The sequence below is a fragment of the Trachypithecus francoisi genome, unplaced genomic scaffold (genome assembly GCF_009764315.1).
Source record: "Trachypithecus francoisi isolate TF-2019V2 unplaced genomic scaffold, Tfra_2.0 Lachesis_group15, whole genome shotgun sequence".
In the NCBI taxonomy this organism is placed as follows: domain Eukaryota; kingdom Metazoa; phylum Chordata; class Mammalia; order Primates; family Cercopithecidae; genus Trachypithecus; species Trachypithecus francoisi.
In genome coordinates, this window is record NW_022681460.1 from 56,648,577 (window position 1) to 56,669,614 (window position 21,038).

At 43.0% G+C, this 21,038-nt stretch overlaps 2 protein-coding genes across 6 annotated transcripts in view; one reads left to right on the plus strand and one right to left on the minus strand.

Annotated features, from left to right (window-relative positions):
- Window positions 1–584: 584 nt before the first annotated feature.
- GTF2H5 (general transcription factor IIH subunit 5) lies at window positions 585–16,661 on the minus strand. The gene is made up of 3 exons (XM_033234942.1): window positions 16,586–16,661; window positions 15,029–15,101; window positions 585–1,019 (listed from the first exon to the last, which is right to left on the minus strand). Exons 2-3 carry the CDS (start codon window positions 15,061–15,063, stop codon window positions 839–841), a joined length of 216 nt encoding a protein of 71 aa, XP_033090833.1. The 5' UTR covers window positions 15,064–15,101; window positions 16,586–16,661; the 3' UTR covers window positions 585–838.
- Window positions 16,662–16,689: 28 nt separating this feature from the next.
- The window catches only part of SERAC1 (serine active site containing 1), a 61,685-nt gene continuing 57,336 nt past the window's right edge, over window positions 16,690–21,038 (plus strand). Inside the window, exon 1 of one of the 5 annotated variants that reach the window (XM_033234939.1) lies at window positions 16,690–16,839. The gene's annotated coding sequence lies outside the window, so the exon portion shown is untranslated. The remainder of the gene's footprint in view (window positions 16,840–21,038) is intronic. The other 4 variants (XM_033234937.1, XM_033234938.1, XM_033234940.1 and 1 more) reach the window with 4 other exon arrangements.

Below are 21,038 nucleotides of genomic sequence, written 5' to 3' on the forward strand. Positions count from 1 at the left end.
TTTAGGTAAGTTTGATAAGTATTCTTATAGGGAATAAGGTCAAGTAGAATTTTTTTTTTTTTTTTTTTTTGAGGCAGGGTCTCTCTGTTGTCCAGGCTAGAGTGCAGTGGTGTGTTTGTAGCAACCTCGGACTCCTGGGCTCAAGCAATCCCCCCACCTCGGCCTCCCTAAGCTGATTTCTTAATAAAACAGAATACAGATAGGAAAATGCGGCCAATAAAGTTTGAACAAGGAAAAACTAAAGATGCAAAGCAGCATATGCCTTTCCCATTTAGTTGTTTGTAACCCTCTTAAAAAACAATATTCCATTTTCAGGGAAGTGCAAACTGTAGTTTATATTAGTTTTACATCTTCATCAATAGAGCTGGCTGGTATGCAGGTAGGATTTGTGAGACATACATAATGTCAAAGTCCCCACCTTGGCATATTCAAACAGCAAATCTATGACGTTTCTAATTGAAACCAAACAACCATATCCACGCAGCAAAAATGCACAGTTCACAGGGATGAGCAAAATAAATACCTATGTTATACTGACAATTTAAAAGCACACTCCTGTATTAAAAAGGCAGGAAAAGCATTGACATTTGTATTTTAATAAAGGATAATAAAAGACAAATTACAGCCAACTGTTAAAGCCTTTTTTTTTTTTTTTAATTCTATGGTATAACAAAATCAGTTCAGGGTTTTTTTTTTTCTGAACAAATGATCATGATCCCTTGGTCTTTCCCGTGGCATGCTGCTACTACAACACTCTATGTCTAATCAGTCACCTATCAAGTGGCAAGTCTTTCATATTTGCTGCTTATAATTCCTAAATGGTCCATATTGAGTATTTTCATTTCTGGGTAAGGGAAAAAGCATTTTGGTCCATTAATTCACCCACTCGCTCCTGGAGGACATTAACCAATTCTGCTATTACAAAGACGTGAGTGTCATCAATGTCTTGAATGATAAACTTCTTCCCCAGGGCATTGGACTCATCCAAGTACAGCAGAAACTGCTTCATGGCAGGATCACTGTAAAGACAAACACATGATTGTAAGACAGCTTGTTGTCAAATCACACCACAGAGACTTGAGCAATTAAATTTGAACATGTAGAATTTTTAGAATGATTTTTAAAGTTCTGTTACTCAATCCCTCACTTCCTCTCTGCCTTAAGTATTAACAATTTATAGACATGGCTTCATTTTAGAACTATTAGTGTAAGTTAAAGAGGCAGAGGCCAATGGCAAGATTTTTAAAGAATAATTTGTCACTAAGTGAAAAAAATAAAAGAATATCCAAAGTTTTGTAGTTAGTAGGGCCTAGAATCACAGCTTTCTTTTTTTTTTTTTTTTTGAGACGGAGTCTCGCTGTGTCGCCCAGGCTGGAGTGCAGTGGCGCGATCTCGGCTCACTGCAAACTCCGCCTCCCAGGTTCATGCCATTCTCCCGCCTCAGCCTCCGAGTAGCTGGGACTACAGGCGCCCGCCACCTCGCCCGGCTAATTTTTTGTATTTTTAGTAGAGACGGGGTTTCACCGTGTTAGCCAGGATGGTCTCGATCTCCTGACCTCGTGATCTGCCCGCCTCGGCCTCCCAAAGTGCTGGGATTACAAGCTTGAGCCATCGCACCCGGCCAGCTTTCTTAACTGATTTAAAAAATGAATTTCTTCCTTGTCTATGCCCATTACATCTAAGGAACCAGCAGGTGTTCAATGTCCTACCAGTGACAAATTAACTTACAAAACCAGTTAAACAGTCACTTTGGTCAGGCAGGGTGTATAGCAAGAGTCATACCTGGATTCAACCCCAGCTTCATCACTTATTTGTGTGACCTTGAATAGAATACGTACTTATCTCCCAGAGCCTCTGTTCCCAAATACAAAAGTGAGGCTACCTAACAGAATTGTTTACGGAAATTACAGGAGATAATGTCAAGGATGGTGCTTGGCTTGCAATAGGTACTCAAGGGAAGAGATCCAAATTCAATTTTATTAACTTGTGGTTTTTGCTTTGGAAAGAATAGGATTTACAGCAAAATGTCTCTTTCATAAAAACCCTGAATTATGACAAAGGACACTCTTTAGATCTAATACACAATGTGTTTAGCAAAAAATGCATATAAAAATGTCAAGCTGCACCACAGATTTTTGCAATTCTTGAGAAAACAATCTCACATAATCTTTTGGTGTCTTGAGAACTGTCAATATCAATTGGAAAGGTAACAATTTAATACAAAAGATGTCACTATAATTTACTGAAAATAAGAAAAATAAGGTTTAAGTACAAGCACAGGTATTAACTGATGCTAACACAGGAATTACTTCTATTCATAGATGAGTATGAGCCTCAGAACTGATTTGGGGGACTTTGGCTTTTACCAAGTGACATGATTTAACTTACAAACTGACTTAAATTTTAATTGTAAGGATCATATTGGCTGCTGGGTTGAGAAAAGATTGGGAGTGGCAGAGGCAAGGATGGAAGCAGGGGACCCATGAGGTGACATCCAGGCAAGAGATGATGATTTTGATGTAGGTGGTAATAGTGGAGGTGATGAGAAGTGGATGAATTCTAGCTATATACTGACATAAAACCAACATAATTTGCTAATACTGGACATGAGCTTTGAGAAAGAGGAACAAGGAAACTCCAAGATTTTTGGTCTGAGCAAATGGAAGACTGGAGATTTTTACTGAGATAAAGAGGAATGTGTAAGAAGAGGTTTGCAGGTAAGATCAAGTTTGGTTTTAGGGAGGGCATGGTGGCTTATGCTGTAATCCCAGCACTTCGAGAGGCCTAGGCTGGAGGATTGCTTGAGGTCAGGAGTTAGAGACTAGCCCGGACAGCATAGTGAGATCCTGACTGTATTTAAAAAAAAAAAAAAAAGGCTGGTGCGGTGGCTCAAGCCTGTAATCCCAGCACTTTGGGAGGCCGAGACGGGTGGATCACGAGGTCAGGAGATCGAGACCATCCTGGCTAAACGGTGAAACCCCGTCTCTACTAAAAAATACAAAAAACTGGCCGGGCGAGGTGGCGGGCGCCTGTAGTCCCAGCTACTCGGGAGGCTGAGACAGGAGAATGGCGTAAACCCGGGAGGCAGAGCTTGCAGTGAGCTGAGATCCGGCCACTGCACTCCAGCCCGGGCGACAGAGCAAGACTCCGTCTCAAAAAAAAAAAAAAAAGGTTTAGTTTTTGATGTTATATTTTGAGATGCCTACTGGCCCCTGAGTGAAGAAGCTGAGTAAGAAGTGACCACTGAGGTAGAAAGAAAACCCAAAGAGTCCTGAAAGCGACGTGAACAAAGGCTACTCAGGAAGTGGGAGTGATCAATTCTATCAAAAGCTTACAGGGTATAGCAAGATAAGGACTGAAAATTGCCCACTGGATTCAGAAAGTCACTGGACCTTGACAATAGCAGTTTTGGTGGAGTCATAATAGGGAAAGCATGACTGGAGTGGGTTTCATATGGGAGGAGAGAAATCAGAGACAGTGAAGAGAACCAAGTCTTCTCTTTACTGAGAAATTTTGCTACAATGACCAGAAAGGTAGATTGGAAGCTAGAAAGAGGGGTGGGAATCTGAACAGACGGGAATATCAACAGACTATAGGTCTGGCGAAGTTGAAGAAGTGATGGGGTGAGATATTAGAGGGAGTGAACTGGAAAGAGGAGGTGGTGGTCAGAGTCTGATGCCTGAAATGAGACTGAAGAGCTGGCATGTGGGTAAGGAAGGGTAGGTCTAGCTACAACTATGCGAATGAGTGGCTGTGATGAGGTGGAGAATAAGCTCAGTGGAAAAGGAGGTCAGGGAACTGGGAGAACAGCATTATCCTGATACCAAACCCTAGCAGAGACACAACAAAAAAACAGAATTTTAGGCCAATATCCCTGATGAACATCAATGTGAAAATCCTCAATAAAATACTGGCAAACTGAATCTAGCAGCACGTCAAAAAGCTTATCCATCATGATCAAGTAGGCTTCATCCCTGGGACGCAAGGCTGGTTCAACATATGCAAATCAATAAATGTAATCCATCACACAAACAGAACCAATGACAAAAACCACGTGATTAACTCAAAAGATGCAGAAAAGGCCTTCGACAAAATTTAACAGCAGAAAAGGCCTTCCACAAAATTCAACAGTCTTTCATGCTAAAAACTCTCCATAAACTAGGTATCGATGGAATGTATCTCAACATAATAAGAGCTAATTATGACAAACCTACAGCCAATATCATACTGTATGGGCAAGAACTGAAAGCATTCCTTTTGAAAACCAGCACAAGAGAAGGATGATCTCTCTCACCACTCCTATTCCACATAGTATTGAAGTTCTGGCCAGGGCAATCAGGCAAGAGAAAGCAATAAAGGGTATTCAGATAGGAAGAGAGGAAGTCAAATCATCTCTGTTTGCAGATGACATGATTGTATATTTAGAAAACCCCATCATCTCAACCCAAAATCTTAAGCTGATAAGCAACTTCAGCAAAGTTTCAGGATACAAAATCAATGTGCAAAAATCACAAGCATTCCTATACACCAATAACAGACAGAGAGCCAAATCATGAGTGAACTCCCAATCACAATTGCTACTAACAGAATAGAATACCTAGGAATGCAACTTACATGGGATGTGAAGGACCTCTTCAAGGAGAACTACAAACCACTGCTCAAGGAAATAAGAAAGGAAAAAAACAAAGGGAAAAATATTCCATGCTCACGAATAGGAAGAATCAATATCGTGAAAATGGCCTTACTGCCCAAAGTAATTTATAGATTCAATGCTATCCCCATCAAGCTACCACTGACTTTCTTCACAGAATTGGAAAAAACTACTTTAAACTTCATATGGAACCCAAAAAGAGCCCACATAGCCAAGACAATCCTGGGCAAGAAGAACAAAGCTGAAGGCATCACACTACCTGACTTCAAACTATACTACAAGGCTACAGTAACCAAAACAGCGTGGTACTGGTACCACAACAGATATATAGACCAATGGAACAAAACAGAGGCCTCAGAAATAACACCACACATCTACCACCATCTGATCTTTGACAAACCTGACACACACAAGCAATGGGGAAAAGATTCCCTATTTATTTATGTATTTATTTATTTATTTTTTTGAGACGGAGTCTCGCTCTGTCTCCCAGGCTGGAGTGTAGTGGCCGGATCTCAGCTCACTGCAAGCTCTGCCTCCCGGGTTCATGCCATTCTCCTGCCTCAGCCTCCGGAGTAGCTGGGACTACAGGCGCCCGCCACCTCGCCCGGCTAGTTTTTTGTATTTTTAGTAGAGATGGGGTTTCACCGTGTTAGCCCGGATGGTCTCGATCTCCTGACCTCGTGATCCACCCGTTTCGGCCTCCCAAAGTGCTGGGATTACAGGCTTGAGCCACCGCGCCCGGCCAAGATTCCCTATTTAATACTTGATGTTGGGAAAACTGGCTAGCCATATGCAGAAAACTGAAACTGGATCCTTTCCTTACACCTTATACAAAAATCAACTCAAGATGGATCAAAGACTTAAACATAACACCTAGGACCATAAAAATCCTAGAAGAAAACCTGGACATAGACATGGACAAAGACTTCATGTCTAAAACATGAAAAGCAATGGCAACAAAAGCCAAAATTGACAAATGGGATCTAATTACACTAAAGAGCTTCTGCACAGATAGAAGAAACTATCATCAGAGTGAACAGGCAACCTACAGAATGGGAGAAGATTTTTTGCAATCTACCGGTCTGACAAAGGGCTAATATACAGAATCTACAAAGAACTTAAATAAATTTACAAGAAAAAAGCAAACAACTCCATCAAAAAATGGGCAAAGGATATGAACAGACACTTTTCTTTTTTTTTTTTTTTTTTGAACAGACACTTTTCAAAAGAAGACATCTATGCAGTCAACAGACATATAAAAAAATGCTCATCATCACTGGTCATTAGAGAAATGCAAATCAAAAACACAATGAGATACCATCTCACACCAGTTAGAATGGCGATCATTAAAAAGTCAGGAAACAACAGATGCTGGAGAGGTTGTGGAAAAATAGGAAAGTTTTTACAGTGTTGGTGGGAGTGTAAATTAGTTCAACCAGTGTGCCGATTCCTCAAGGATCTAGAACTAGAAATACCATTTGACCCAGCAATTCCATTACTGGGCATATACCCAAAGGATTATAAATCATTCTGCAATAAAGACACATGCACACATATGTTTATTGTGGCACTATTCACAATAGCTAAGACTTGGAACCAACCTAAATGTCCATCAATGATAGACTGGATTAGGAAAATGCAGCACATATACACCATGGAATAAATACTATGCAGCCATAAAAAAGGATGAGTTCATGTCCTTTGTAGGGACATGGGTGAAGCTGGAAACCATCATTCTCAGCAAACTATCACAAGATCAGAAAACCAAACACCATATGTAAGTGGGAGTTGACCAATGAGAACACATGGACACAGGGAGGGGATCATCACACACTGGGGCCTGTGGGGCTAGGGGAGGGATAACATTAGGAGAAATACCTAGTGTAGGTGACGGGTTGATGGGTGCAGCAATCTACCATGGCACATGTATACCTAGGTAACAAAACTGCATGTTCTGCACATTTAACCCAGAACTTAAAGTATAATAATAATACTAATAATAAAATAAAGAAAGCTGAACAACTGATTTGCAACCTGGTACTCGTAGTCACTGGCCAGATCACCAGGTGGCCCATTACTCAAGATAACCACTGCAACCACAGATGCTGACCACATACTGTACCCTTCATGTGCTTTGCCCAGCCCAGCCTCCATACCTTATCCCTGATGTCAATTCCCATGCTTTGCCTAATCAAAAAGTCCCTGTCAGCTTTTGTGGGGATCAGCAGCAGAGTTCTTACTACTGTACTGTCTCCCTTGCACTTGTGGATAAACCCTGAATTAAAAGCCTCATCTGGGAAAACTGTGTAGCTGTGTTAATTTTTATTGCATAGGGAGCCAAAGAGCCTGTGATCTGTAACAGCAATGTTAGTACCATAGCTACACTGCAGAGCTGATGGACTAGAGAATATTTCTAAAACATCTTGCTCATAGTAGGTACTCAAATGAGCAATTAAAATGCCAAGAGCCTGTGAGAGGATACAGGCAGAGAGGTTTAAATTACAATTAGTTCTATCCCTATCAAATGATTTACTGCTGGGAACAGGCACCCCAAAATCTGGCCATAAACTGGCCCCCAAACTGGCCATATACAAAATCTCTGCAGCACTGTGACATATTCGTGATGGCCATGACACCCACGCTGGAAGGTTGTGGGTTTACTGGAATGAGGAAAAGGAACACCTGGCCTACCCAGGGCGGAAAACCACTTAAAGGTGTTTTTTTTTTTTTTTTTTGTTGAGACGGAGTCTCGCTCTGTCGCCCAGGCTGGAGTGCAGTGGCGGATCTCAGCTCACTGCAAGCTCCGCCTCCGGGTTTACGCCATTCTCCTGCCTCAGCCTCCCGAGAAGCTGGGACTACAGGCGCCCGCCACCTCGCCCGGCTAGTTTTTTTTTTGTATTTTTAGTAGAGACGGGTTTCACTGTGTTCGCCAGGATGGTCTCGATCTCCTGACCTCGTGATCCGCCCGTCTCGGCCTCCCAAAGTGCTGGGATTACAGGCTTGAGCCACCGCGCCCGGCCAAAGGTGTTCTTAAACCACAAACTAAAATAGCATAGCGATCTGTGCCTTAAGGACATGCTTCTGCTGCAGATAACTAGCCAAACCCATCCCTTTATTTTGGCCTATCCCTTTGTTTCCCATAAGGAATACTTTTAATCTATAATCTATAGAAACAATGCTTATCACTGGCTTGCTGTTAATAAATACGTGGGTAAATCTCTGTTCGGGGCTCTCAGCTCTGAAGGCTGTGAGACCCCTGATTTCCCACTCCACATCTCTATATTTCTTTCTTTCTTTTTTTTTTTTGAGACAGAGTCTCACTCTGTCGCCCAGGCTGGAGTGCAGTGGTATGATCTCCACTCACTGCAAGCTCCGCCTCCCGGATTCACGCCATTCTCCTGCCTCAGCCTCCTGAGTAGCTGGGACTACAGGCGCCCGCCACCGCTCCCGGCTAATTTTTGTATTTTCAGTAGAGCGGGGTTTCACTGTGTTAGACCACAGGGTGGTCTTGATCTCCCGACCTCGTGATCCGCCCGTCTCGGCCTCCCAATGTGCTGGGATTACAGGCGTGAGCCACCGCGCCCGGCCCACACCTCTATATTTCTATGTGTATGTCTTTTATTCCTCTAGCACGGCTGGGTTAGGGTCTCCCCGACCGAGCTGGTCTCAGCAATTTACTAGTTTGATTACAAAACCATTAACCTGTGAATATATATGGGTATAATTCTAAGACATACATATATCCTCTTAAAAAGCAAACATAGGCTGGGCGTGGTGGCTCATGCCTGTAATCCCAATACTTTGGGAGGCCGAGGCAGGTGGATCATGAGGTCAGGAGTTCAAGACCAGCCTGGCCAAGATAGTAAAACTCCGTCTCTACTAAAACTTCAAAAATTAGCCAGGCATGGTGGGAGGTGCCTGTAATCCCAGCTACTTGGGAGGTTGAGGCAGGAGAATCGTTTGAACCCAGGTGGTAGAGGCTGAAGTGAGCCAAGATCGTGCCACTGCACTCCAGGCTGGGTGACAGAGTGACACTCTGCCTCCAAAAAAAAAAAGCAAACACAATATTATACTTAGTTTTTTTTTTTTTTTTTTTTTGAGATGGAGTCTCGCTCTGTCGCCCGGGCTGGAGTGCAGTGGCCGGATCTCAGCTCACTGCAAGCTCCGCCTCCCGGTTTACGCCATTCTCCTGCCTCAGCCTCCCGAGTAGCTGGGACTACAGGCGCCCGCCACCTTGCCCGGCTAGTTTTTTGTATTTTTTAGTAGAGACGGGGTTTCACCGTGTTAGCCAGGATGGTCTCGATCTCCTGACCTCGTGATCCGCCCGTCTCGGCCTCCCAAAGTGCTGGGATTACAGGCTTGAGCCACCGCGCCCGGCCTATACTTAGTTTTATAATGGAGAGATAGTTAGTATATGTAAAGTTTAGTAGCTTGGGCTCTGGAGCCACAATATCAGGATTTAAAAAAAAATCCCAGTTTAACAACAGCTGTGTAACTGAGCAATTGATTAATTTCCCTGCATCTCACCTTGTGCATCCATAAATGGGGATGATAGCACCTACCTCAAAGGGCTGTTGTGAAAACTAAATTAATATTAGCAACTGCTTAGTATAGCACATGTCACATGGAAAACAGTGTTGGTACAGGAATCCAGGTGTTTTCACTTAACATCATTGTGCAATGTCATTTCCCTGAATCACTTAAAATGTCTGAGAATATTTTAATAGCTATATTACTTGATTAAAATACGCCACAATCAACAAATTTCTTTTTCTAGCACATTAAATAAACACATTTTTATTGGCAGTTCTGATCATTTCCTAAATTTTTTTTTTTTTTGAAATGGAGTCTCACTGTGTCGCCCAGGCTGGAGTGCAGTGGCACGATCTTGGCTCACTGCAACCTCTGCCTCTCGGGTTCAAGTGATTATCCTGCCTCAGCCTCCCCAGTAGCTGGGATTATAGGCATCTGCGACCATGCCCGGCTAATTTTTGTATTTGTAGTAGAGACAGGGTTTCACCATGTTGGCCAGGCTGGTCTCAAACTCCTGACTTCAAGTCATCCACCCGCCTCGGCCTCCCGAAGTGTTAGGATTACAGGAGTGAGCCACTGCACCCAGTGATTTCCTAAACTTATAGAAACGGAGTTACTGTGTTAAAGGATATAAAAGCACAAAACACCCATCACAGGTTGCTTTCAGTTGTTTCTTAGGATTATACTTCCATCAGCAGCTTGGTGGGGTGCCTGCTTTTTAAAAGCTATGACTGAAGACAACAGCCTCCTCATTTACAAGGTATTTTGATATATAACATGCTAAATGGAGGCCTAGTATACACATCTGTTTTGAACTAAAACTTTAATTTATCAAGAATCTCACCTTACCCACTGTGAATCTCACTGTAGGAATAGAGAGGCTGTAAAGGAACATTAACAAATTTGGAATTTTGCCTGAGATCACAAACCTGGACTCAATTCTGTTAACAAAACTCATTCAGTAAACAAATATTTACTAAGCCATATCTATATATGTGTATGTGTATCTCTCTCTCTCTCTCTCTCTCTCTCTCTTAGGCACTGTTCTGGGTGCCTGGAAAACTTCAGTGAACATGGCCCTACTGAGAAGCAAAGGCTGACAAAAGATTTATACATGCTGAGAAAAAAACAGAACAATGGTTAGACTGGTTTTGTCATACTTCTTACTAGCTTCTCACAAACAATACAGGTTTAGAAGCCAAACTCATAAGGATAAGGGTGGTTTAATAATACATATTTCTCCAGATTCTTTGCTATTGTGATGTAAACTGGTTGGAATTTGCACCTTGCCAACAAATTTTTGCTGAAGCACTTGCCAAACCAATTGTGGCAACTGTTAAACCAGAGGTCTGCTCCAGCATCTGGAACTGGACACAGACATAATGTGGTCATGTGTTGCTTGCTTTGGTAATTGCTTGGGAGGCTAGACTTGGGAGAATACTTACTGTGAGCCTGGCAGTTAATGGTGGATCCCAACAAAGAGGAAGTTTTCACCAACCTTTCAGTTTTGACATAAAAATGTAAATTTATAAACATAAAATTTTTTATTATTATTATTTTTTTAATTTTAATTTTAATTTTTATTTTTATTTTGGAGGCGGAGTCTCGCTCTGTCGCCGGGACTGGAGTGCAGTGGTCGGATCTCAGCTCACTGCAAGCTCCGCCTCCCGGGTTTACGCCATTCTCCTGCCTCAGCCTCCCGAGTAGCTGGGATTACAGGCGCCCGCCACCTCGCCCAGCTAGTTTTTGTATTTTTAGTAGAGACGGGGTTTCACTGTGTTAGCCAGGATGGTCTCGATCTCCTGACCTCGTGATCCGCCCATCTCGGCCTCCCAAAGTGCTGGGATTACAGGCTTGAGCCACCGCGCCCGGCCAAAATTTTTTTTATAGCCTTCAATTTTAGTATGTGATAAGCCCTTGGGAGTTAAGAATTTAACTATATCCAAGTGCCCTGATTTTTCAACTCACTGAAGGTCAGAAAAAATGGCCATCACCATAATTTGGTTTACTTCTTTAGCAAATCTCTGCGGACTCAAAAATCAGTTAAACATAACTGATAGAAATGGAGCTTAAATATGGCAGTAAGTGAAGCCAACTTAAGATATATGTGGAACAGCTCTATATAAGTTATTACACATTAGCTTATATTAATACAATGATGGGACTGGAATTTGGAGAGATTCCTGGGACAGTGGAAGCAGCTGTGAGATAGGAATTCAGCAGAACTAGTTTCTAAGACAGGAGAGACAGTAAACAACAGGTCAGAAGACCCGACTGATAAGCCAGGATACAGTAAAGAAACCAGCCAGAACCAAGATGGTGACAAAAGCAACCTTCACTACTATCATACACTAATCGTAATGCATGAGCACGCTAAAAACCACCCCCACCGGCACCATAACAGTTTACAAATGCCATGGCAATATCTGGAAGTTACCCTGTATGGTCTGGACCGGGGACTCCTGGTTCCACAGAATCCCTGTCTCCCCTCCAGAAAACTCAGGAATAATCCACCACTTGTTTAACATATAATCAAGAAATGGCCATAAAATAGCCAGTTAGCAGGCCCCGCCTGCTGCCCACCTACCCCACCCCATTCTGCCTATGGGGTAGCCACCCTTTTATTCCCTTATTTTCAATAAACTTGCTTTCACTTTACTCTGTGGACTCATTCTTGAATTCTTTCCTGCATGAAGCCAAAAACCAACTTGGCCTCCAGGGCTGAGCCTCAATTTTGGTGTTCACCTGCAACAGTTGTAGAAGATCCTTGAGTGGTTTGCCCGTAAACTCCAGACCTATCAAATTCTATACTCCAATATGCCTAAATGCTTCATATAATCCATGGATATTATGAAGTAATAAACAGACTTATGCTGATATCGTATTATTAACAAGCTTCTCCTTGGCATCAAATATGGACATGAGGGAAACTGAAGGACGTTTCCAGTTACCATCCTAACATCTGCATCTGACTCTGAAGGGGAATCCACTAGCACTGGCCATACTCTTTCCTTTGTGAATCTATGTTATTTCCTAAGCCCAAAATCTTTTTGGAAGACTTGCGTTTTTGGGAAGACAGAGTTACCCTTTTGAAAAATTGTGCAGACCACACTTTAGAATTCACTTTGAAGGGAAAAATTAGTTTTGCAAGGATGGTATCTACCTGCAAAACAAAATTTAATAGTCCTGGTGCAAAACACTTCTCCACAGGGAAACTGATTATTAAGCTGAAGCTGATTAACAATATTATTACTTCTCAAAATTTAAATATCTTAACAAGATTCTTTGTATGCACAATTCTGATTTAGTAGATGTAGGGTGAGGTCTGAGATTTTGCATTTCTAACAAGCTCCAGATGATGCTAGTCTGGGGATTATCCTGAAGTGCAAGGTGATGGACAGTCATTAGAGAGACCAGGCAGAATTCAGAGGCTAGATACGGGACAGCAAACTAGGCACTGAGACTTCAGAGTCTCCCCAGTGTTTTGTTCTTTAAGATGTAATCCAGTCATTTTTTAAAAAATTAAAACGTAGGTTTAATGCAATTCCAACCATCATGCCAAAAGGATTATTTTGGAAATAGACTAAATTATTTCAAGGTTACTCTAGAATAGGCAATAAAAAAGATGAATATGGGAAGAGATGAAAGAGAAGAGCAAAGGGAGTAAAATCATGTGATTAAGGAGGCATCAAGCATCATTAGGAAAGGAAATAAATGGTGGAGAACTAGCTATTTGGCAAAATGAACAGACAAAAACGCCCAAAACAAAAAAGAAGCTAGGCTGGGCATGGTGGCTCACGCCTGTAATCCCAGCACTGGGAGGCAGACGCAGATCAAGAGATAAGAGACCATCCTGGCCAACATTGTGAAACCCCGTCTCTACTAAAAATACAAAAATAAAATTAACCAGGGGAGGTGGTGTGCGCCTGTAGTCCCAGCTACTTGGGTGGCTGAGGCAGGAGTATCCCTTGAATCTGGGAGGCAGAGGTTGCAGTGAGCCGAGATCGTGCCACTGCACTGCAGCCTGGCTACAGAGGAAGACTCGGTCTCAAAAAAAAGAAGCTAAATTTAGATCCTCACCTAATAATATGCCTCTCCTCCAAATAAATTCTAGATGAATGAATCTAACACACCAAGAAAAATACAAAATCCCCACAAGAGAGAAGTGAATATTTAACAATCCTATGCCGCTCCTCCGAATAAATTCTAGATATGTGAATCTAAAACACCAAGAAAAACACAAAACCCCAAGAGAGAAGTGAATATTTAACAAACTCAGGGGTGAAGATTAAACTTAGAATTGAAAGAAACAAGAAGGAAAGAAAAGTGATAGCTGACACTCTGTGTATGTGCATCCTCTGTATTTAAAAATAACACTAAAAGGTCAATGAGGAAAATGTTTATGTTATGACAAATTAATAGGAAAATAAGTACACATCAAACCTAGAGTCTTCAAAAGACAACAGAACAGTGTGTTTAGAACTTCTGGGGTCCAGATCTCAACCCCTTTGCTTTTCCAAGTGAAAAAAATCACTCCCCCATAGTGGTTTACTCTCATCAATGTACATTCTAGTCTTTCACATTAAAATAAAAATAGCAAGAACCTGAGTCCCTCACCATGTCCTTCCTCAGCTACCAATCCAGTTCTCTATGAGTTTGCTCATGATCACAGTAAAAATTCTCCAAAGTCTCCATCTCCACCTCCTCACCTCCCTTTCCTTTTTCATAGTACTCCAATCTGGCGTCTCCCCACCCTCCATTAAAATGGCTCTCATCAAAACTCCAGTCTTCATCTCATGCCAGTTCTCAATCAGTGCCCAACACAGCCTACTCATCCCTACGAAACACTTCCTCCTTTGGCTTTCCTCCCTCCAACCTCACTGGCTATTTTCTTCTTAGTTGCCTTTGTTGGTGTCTCCTCTACCAAAACTCCAAATCTGCACTAGGCATAAGGTAGCCCACTAGTTAGGTCACTACAGAGTCCTTGAAACATGGTTAGTCTGTGAGATATGCTGTAAAATTAAAATATTCAGTCTACTTTGAAGATGAAGATTTTTTTGAAGACTTAGAATGTGTTGAAAGCATAGTGTTTTGCATAGACAGGGTTAAACAAAAGAAATTAACTTCACCTGTTTTATTTTACTTTACTTCTAATGTAACTAGAAAAAATGTAAGACTGTATCTGTGGCTTGCATTAGATTTCTATTGGCTAGTGCTGTTCTAATTGTTGGCAGTGTCCTAGGGTTTGGTCTTTCTCCTCCTCAGCATTGCCATCACAGTAAACAGTATCATCATCCATGCACTGGCTCATATTAGAGGCACAGAAAGGTAAGACAGTAGTATTTTCAGACAATGGGAGTGTCCACAGAGCAGGGTTCCTAGACATTGGATTGCTTTGAGGACCTCAACCCTGTCCATTTACGGTTTTTAGTTTCTCCTTTGGAATGTATCTAAAGGAATTTAAGAAACCTTCTCCACTTGGCTCTCTTGTTTTTCTCTTTTTTAAAGTCCACAGTTTGTAATGGTAAAGACTTAAGCAAGTTCCCGAACTCTTTCAGGCCCTAAAATTCTAGTCATGTTTGAGGAGAATGCAAGCACTGCTCCTCTAAAGACGACTCATCTAACAAATATGCTGCCTCTGATCATGCCAGTTCCATCAATTCAACAGAGGGACTGAAATCTGGCACTAGGAACTTTGCAACAAAATCTGTGCCACTTGTTAAAAGTGAAAGACTTGATTTCATTCATATCTTAAAAACAACAGGGTTTTAGAAAAGACACACACGTAAGTCAAGATTCAATATTTAAACTTAAAACTCATGAAGTATCAAAACTACTAACCATTCTATAAGCACTCCTTTCAAGACGTTGACCATGTTTTCTCAGTCAGAAGGTTCAGATGACCTCAAGAATGCTAATAAAAAGAATAAGGTAACACTGAATTAAAAATCATTAACTGTCATATACTTTGGGGACTGCCTCTGAAATGAGGCAAAATAATTAAGTGTCAATATTTAACAGTTAAGTCTATGAAAGACAGTTAACATTAAGAAAAGAGACAGTCTGATTTTTTAACAAAATTAAAATGAGTCTACTTGGAATATTAATGCCACATCTTACTTGCCAACCAACTCCACCCAAGGTCAATTAGCCCTAATAGAAGCAAGCGGCCTAACTCTACACCAGTGTGCCCAACCCAGGTGTAAACCTTCTGTTATTCAAAAGATTTCTTTTCCCATTCAGGAGAATGACAAAGGGTAAGATCCTGGGAGACAGGAATCAAAGATAGTTCTGAAAGGTGCTTCAAAAATTACAGTGAGCCCAACCACCTCCTTTTAGTTTATATCTTATTTTATTGAGACAGGGTCTGGCTCTGTCGCCCAGGCTGGAGTGCAGTGGCGCGATCTCAGCTGACTGCAACCTCTTGCCTCCCAGGTTCAAGCCATTCTCCCACCTCAGCCTCTCGAGTAGCTGGGACTACAGACATGAGCTACCAAGCCCAACTAATTTATTGTATTTATTGTATTGTGTATATATATATATTCACACACACACTTTGCGACACAGTCTCGCTCTGTAGCCCAGGCTGGAGTGCAGTGGCGTGATGGCAGCTCACTGCAACCTCTGCCTCCGGGGATCAAGAGATTCTCCTGCCTCAGCCTCCGAGCAGCTAGGACAACAGGCGCCTGCCACCACACCAGGCTAATTTTTGTATTTTTAGTAGAGATGGGGTTTCACCATGTTGGTCAGGCTGGTCTTAAACTCCTGATCTCAAATGATCCACCTAGCTCGGCCTCCCAAAGTGCTGGGACTACAGGCGTGAGCCACCGTGCCCGGCCAATTTATTGTATTTTTAGTGGAGACGGGGTTTCACCATGTTGGTCAGGCTGGTCTCGAACTCCTGGCCTCAAGTGATCCACCCGCCTCGGCCTCCCAATGAGCTGGGATTGCAGGCGTGAGTAACCGCGCCCGGCCCCAACCACCTCATTTTACAGATGAGGAGACCAAACGGAGAGATTAAGCCATAGTTCCCGGGGAAAGGGTAAAAAAAGTACAAGCCAGATTTCCAGATCTTGTGCCCCTTCACTAAATAAATCACGTCCCGTGCGGACCTAGGCTGGAAAGAAACTACTCAGCGTTGGCCCACTTAATTAACTTCCACTTACACCTGGGCGCAGGGCGCGCCCTAGCCCCACAGAAAACCCCCGATTAAACGAGTGCGGGACTGCAGTGCGGCCCCGCCAGGAAGGGCCTGGAGAGAGTGGGGGACACCGCCCTGTGCCCCCAGCACCCGATGGACAGGCTTCTTGGGCTTTCCTCTTCCTCCCCTCTTCCTTTGGGACCCCTCAGTCTTCCCACACCCCACTTTCCCCAGCCGCTCGGACGCTCGCCACACACCTCAGCCCACAGATGCAGAAGCGCCTCGGCGTCGCGGACACAGTGCGCCTACGCCGATACGTCATCGCGCTAGGGACGATGTTGTGAGTGGAGCGAGCCGGCAGTAGGCGGGCCCGGAGAGGCCGAGGGGGCGGGGTCACGAGCTGCCCGCCGCCGGTGGAGGGCCCCGGCCGGTAGCCGCGGAAAGGTGAGGGCTCCCCAGACTACTGGGTCCGGCGAGCAGTTGGGGACGGGCTGAGTCCGCGTGCCGGCAGGTAGGACGTGAAGGCCGGGCCGGTGTAGGGGCGGACGGGGGCGTCGGCGTAGCTGGGCGCGGTGGGGAGTGGAGAGTAGGGAGGGCAGGGGCCGGGCACGGCCGGGCACCACCGTAAGGCGCGCGGACCGGACCGACCCGCTGACGCTCCCCTGGGTGTGAGGGCCTCTCTCTGGTGGTCGCGAGCCTGACTTGTCTTTCCCGGTCGCTGCCTTTCTCTGGCTGCTGTCGAGGCCTCGGGGAGTGCAGCTACCGGTCCTTCTTCCCGGGCTCGGTAGTCACGGAGAGATAATAAGGAGGAGGAGGAAAGGGCCTCACCGGTCACTTCTGAGCCTTCCAGACCACCGCTTCCTGCTCCCTCTCTAACCCCAGAGATGGAATACTGAGAGATCTCTAAACTCGGCAGCGGTCATTGAAAAGTGAAAGACCCCAGAAGCTTTTAAAGTGATTCCCTTTCCCCAAATCTGTTCTGTAATCTAAAGGAGCACTCTCATTTTTACTAGTTGAAATATGAGATTCTTGTTTTCTGTTCCTTAGGTTAAATTGTACTTCCCGAATTAAGCTCATGCTACCTTCTTTGTTTTTTGAGATGGAGTCTCGGTCTGTCGGCCAGGCCGGAGTGCAGTGGCGCAATCTGGGCTCACTGCAACCTTCGTCCCCTGGGTTCAAACAATTCTCCTGCTTCAGTCTCCCTAGTAACTGGGATTACGGGCGTGCGTTACCACGCCTGGCTAATTTTCGTATTTTTAGTAGAGACGGGGTTTGTCCATGTTGGCCAGGCTGGTCCGGAATTCCTGATATCAGGTGATCCGCCCCCGTCAGCCTCCCAGAGTGCTGGGATTACAGGTGTGAGCCACCGCGCCCGACCTCATACTGCTTTTTTTTTTTTTTTTTTTTTGTTAACATCGTGTGTGTTCATGTGATCGCTTAGGAACCCAGCTCTTCCATTTAGTTGCCTCTTTCTATCCCTCAAATCTTTTCCAACTGGTGATTTCCATATTGTTGCACTGTCTTTAAAATAAAAAAAATTGCCTCCAAGTCTTCTTCTTCCCAAGTATCTTTTATTTGCTTTTTAAAATCTTGCATCCATTCTCTTCCTTGACCTCATCAGTTCCATTTTTGTGCACTTGATGTGTGCCAGCTATTATTCTAGACACTTGGGATACAATGGTGAACAAGTAACTAATTTTGGTGGGGGCAGAGAGACACAAATCGGTTAAGGAATACGTACCATTTGGTGATGTGATAAAGAGTGACTAGAGGGGTTATTTTGGCCAGGGGAATGTCAGAAATTGCCTTAATTTCTGCATTTAAAAACCTTCTGTATACCAGTAACAATTAACTAGGAGTTTTAATAATAAAGACACTATTCATAATGGCGTTGAAAACTGAAGTTATCTAGAAGTAGATCAACCTAAAGCTGTGTAGTCCTTTAGACAGAAAATTGTAAGGCTCTGTTGGAACACAAAAGATGACCCAAGTAAATGGTGAGATATACCGTATTCATGGATGGAAAGACTCAACAAAATGATGTCAATTTTCCTCAGTTCTACAAATTCAGTGTGATGCCAATTAAAATCACCATATTGTTTTATGGAACTTGACATGCTGAACTTAAAATTTATATGGAAAGGCAAAGGGCCAAGAATAGTGAAGTCAATTTTGAAGAAGAAGAAAAATAAGGTCTCTCCCTATCAGATACCAAAGCTTAATATAAAGTTGTAATTATTAAGGTGGTATGATATTGATTCAGGGATAGACAAGTAGATTCGTGGAACAGAATAGAGACATTAGAAACATACCTATTTACGTGTGGGAGCTTAATATACCACTAAGTGGTATTACAAAGCAGGGGGAAAGCATAGACTATTCTAATAAAGGATGATGAAATATGTGGTTGGTGAGATATGTGGCATCATTGTGGAATACAGACAGGATTAGATTCTTTCTTTCAAACTACTGACAACAGTTTCTAGATAAAGACCTAAATGTGAATGGCACAGCTGCAAGGTATTTGGAAAGAAATATAAGAGACCATTGTCTCTAGGAAAGATTTCTTTTTTGTTTGCTTTGTTAAATCTTGTTACACATAAGATTTATCATGTTAACCATTTTGAGATGTTGAGTTCAGTGACTTCACATTGTGCAACCAGCACTACTATCTATCTACAGAACTTTTTTTTTTTTTTTTAAATCTCTCTGAGGATTTCTTAAGTTAAAAAAAGCACCATTGAGGTGTCATTTTATTACTCCAAATGAGAGATGATATTGGCTTGAACTAGACAAGAGTGTAGCAGTGAATACAGAGAAAAATGGATGGATTTTGGGTTATGTTTTGATGGTAGAGAAGAGCAACTATGCATGGTTTGGATGTAGGGTAAGGGGAAAACAAGGAATCAAGGGCAACATCTGTTTTCTTGCTTCAATTAAGAGGTAGATAATTTACCATTTACAATAAAAAAGCATTGACCATTTGGTGGATGGTGATGGAGAAGATTTGTGGAGGAAGAGTTTGGGGAGAAAAAGTAAATAATTCTGTTTTGGATAGTTAAGTATGAAAGGCCTATTGGGCCGGGTGCGGTGGCTCAAGCCTGTAATCCCAGCACTTTGGGAGGCCGAGACGGGCGGATCACGAGGTCAGGAGATCGAGACCATCCTGGCTAACATGGTGAAACCCCGTCTCTACTAAAAAATACAAAAAACTAGCCGGGCGAGGTGGCGGGCGCCTGTAGTCCCAGCTACTCGGGAGGCTGAGGCAGGAGAATGGCGTGAACCCAGGAGGCGGAGCTTGCAGTGAGCTGAGATCTGGCCACTGCACTCCAGTTTGGGCGACAGAGCAAGACTCCATCTCAAAAAAAAAAAAAAAAAAGGCCTATTGGACATCTAAGTGAAAATGTTCCGATAGCTGTTGGATAGATGGGTCAGGAAAGATCGTAGCTAGAGGTACTCTGAGATCACTGGCATATAGATATTAAGAACTGTGGTGTATTAGAATTAGATCAGCTGTATTACACAGAAAACAAGATAATACTGGCTTAAATATGTATGTAATTGCATAGGTAGGCAACCATGCTTTTATGGCAGCAGCTCTGTAATCATCAGGGACTTGGATTCTTCTATCTGGCTGCTCTACCGTCCTTAATAAGATGCTTCATGGTAAGATGACTGCTTTAATTCAAACTGTCAGTTGCTCATTCTAGCAAGAGGGAGGAGGGAAGGAGGAAGAAAGGCACATACCCTTCTTTTTAAGGACACTTTTCAGAAATTGCACGTGACACATCCACTCATATTTCATTAGGCAGTTCTTAGTAACCCATCGTTAACTAGAAAGAAAGAAAGGTGATGTAGTCTTTTTTGTTATCTGTGTACCCAGCTACAATTCAGGTTTTATTAATCAGAATGAAAGCATGAAATGAAGTTTCACTCTGGCTTTTTCTACCAGGGCAATGAAACTACTGATATGAAGATCCCAGTGACCTCCATATTGTTAAACTTAATGGAATTTTCAAATATTTGTTTTATTTTTAAATTATAGTCTCTTCCCTTTTCTTTCTGTGTCTTTCTTAGTCTAAAAATTTCTCCCTGTTCTCTACTTAACATCAGTGTTTGAGATTTTATGTAATCACCATCATAACCTTTTTTTTTTTTTGAGACGGAGTCTTGTTCTGTCGCCCAGGCTGGAGTGCAGTGGCGCAATCTTGACTCACTGCAAGCTCCGCCTCCTGGTTTCAGCTATTCTCCTGCCTTAGCCCCCCAAGTAGCTGGGACTACCGGTGACCGCCACCACTCCTGGCTAATTTTTTTGTATTTTTAGTAGAGACGGGGTTTCACCATGTTAGCCAGGATGATCTCGATCTCCTGACCTTGTTTGGCCTCCCAAAGTGCTTGGGATTACAGGTGTGAGTAACCGCGCCTGGCCCCATAATCTTAAAGGTGCTTTTAAATAGAAATTGACAAGCAGACTCTAAAATTATGTGGAAGTACCAAGGACCTAGAATAGTTCATCTTGAAAAGGAAGGACACAGCTGGAGAATTTATACTGCTAGCTTCAAGATTTACTTTAAAAACTACAGTAATCTGTAGTAATCTGTAGGGCACGGTAGCTCACACCTGTAATCCCAGCACTTGGGGAGGCCAAGGCGGGTGGATCACGAGGTCAGGAGTTCAAGACCAGCCTGGCCAACGTGGTGAAACCCTGTC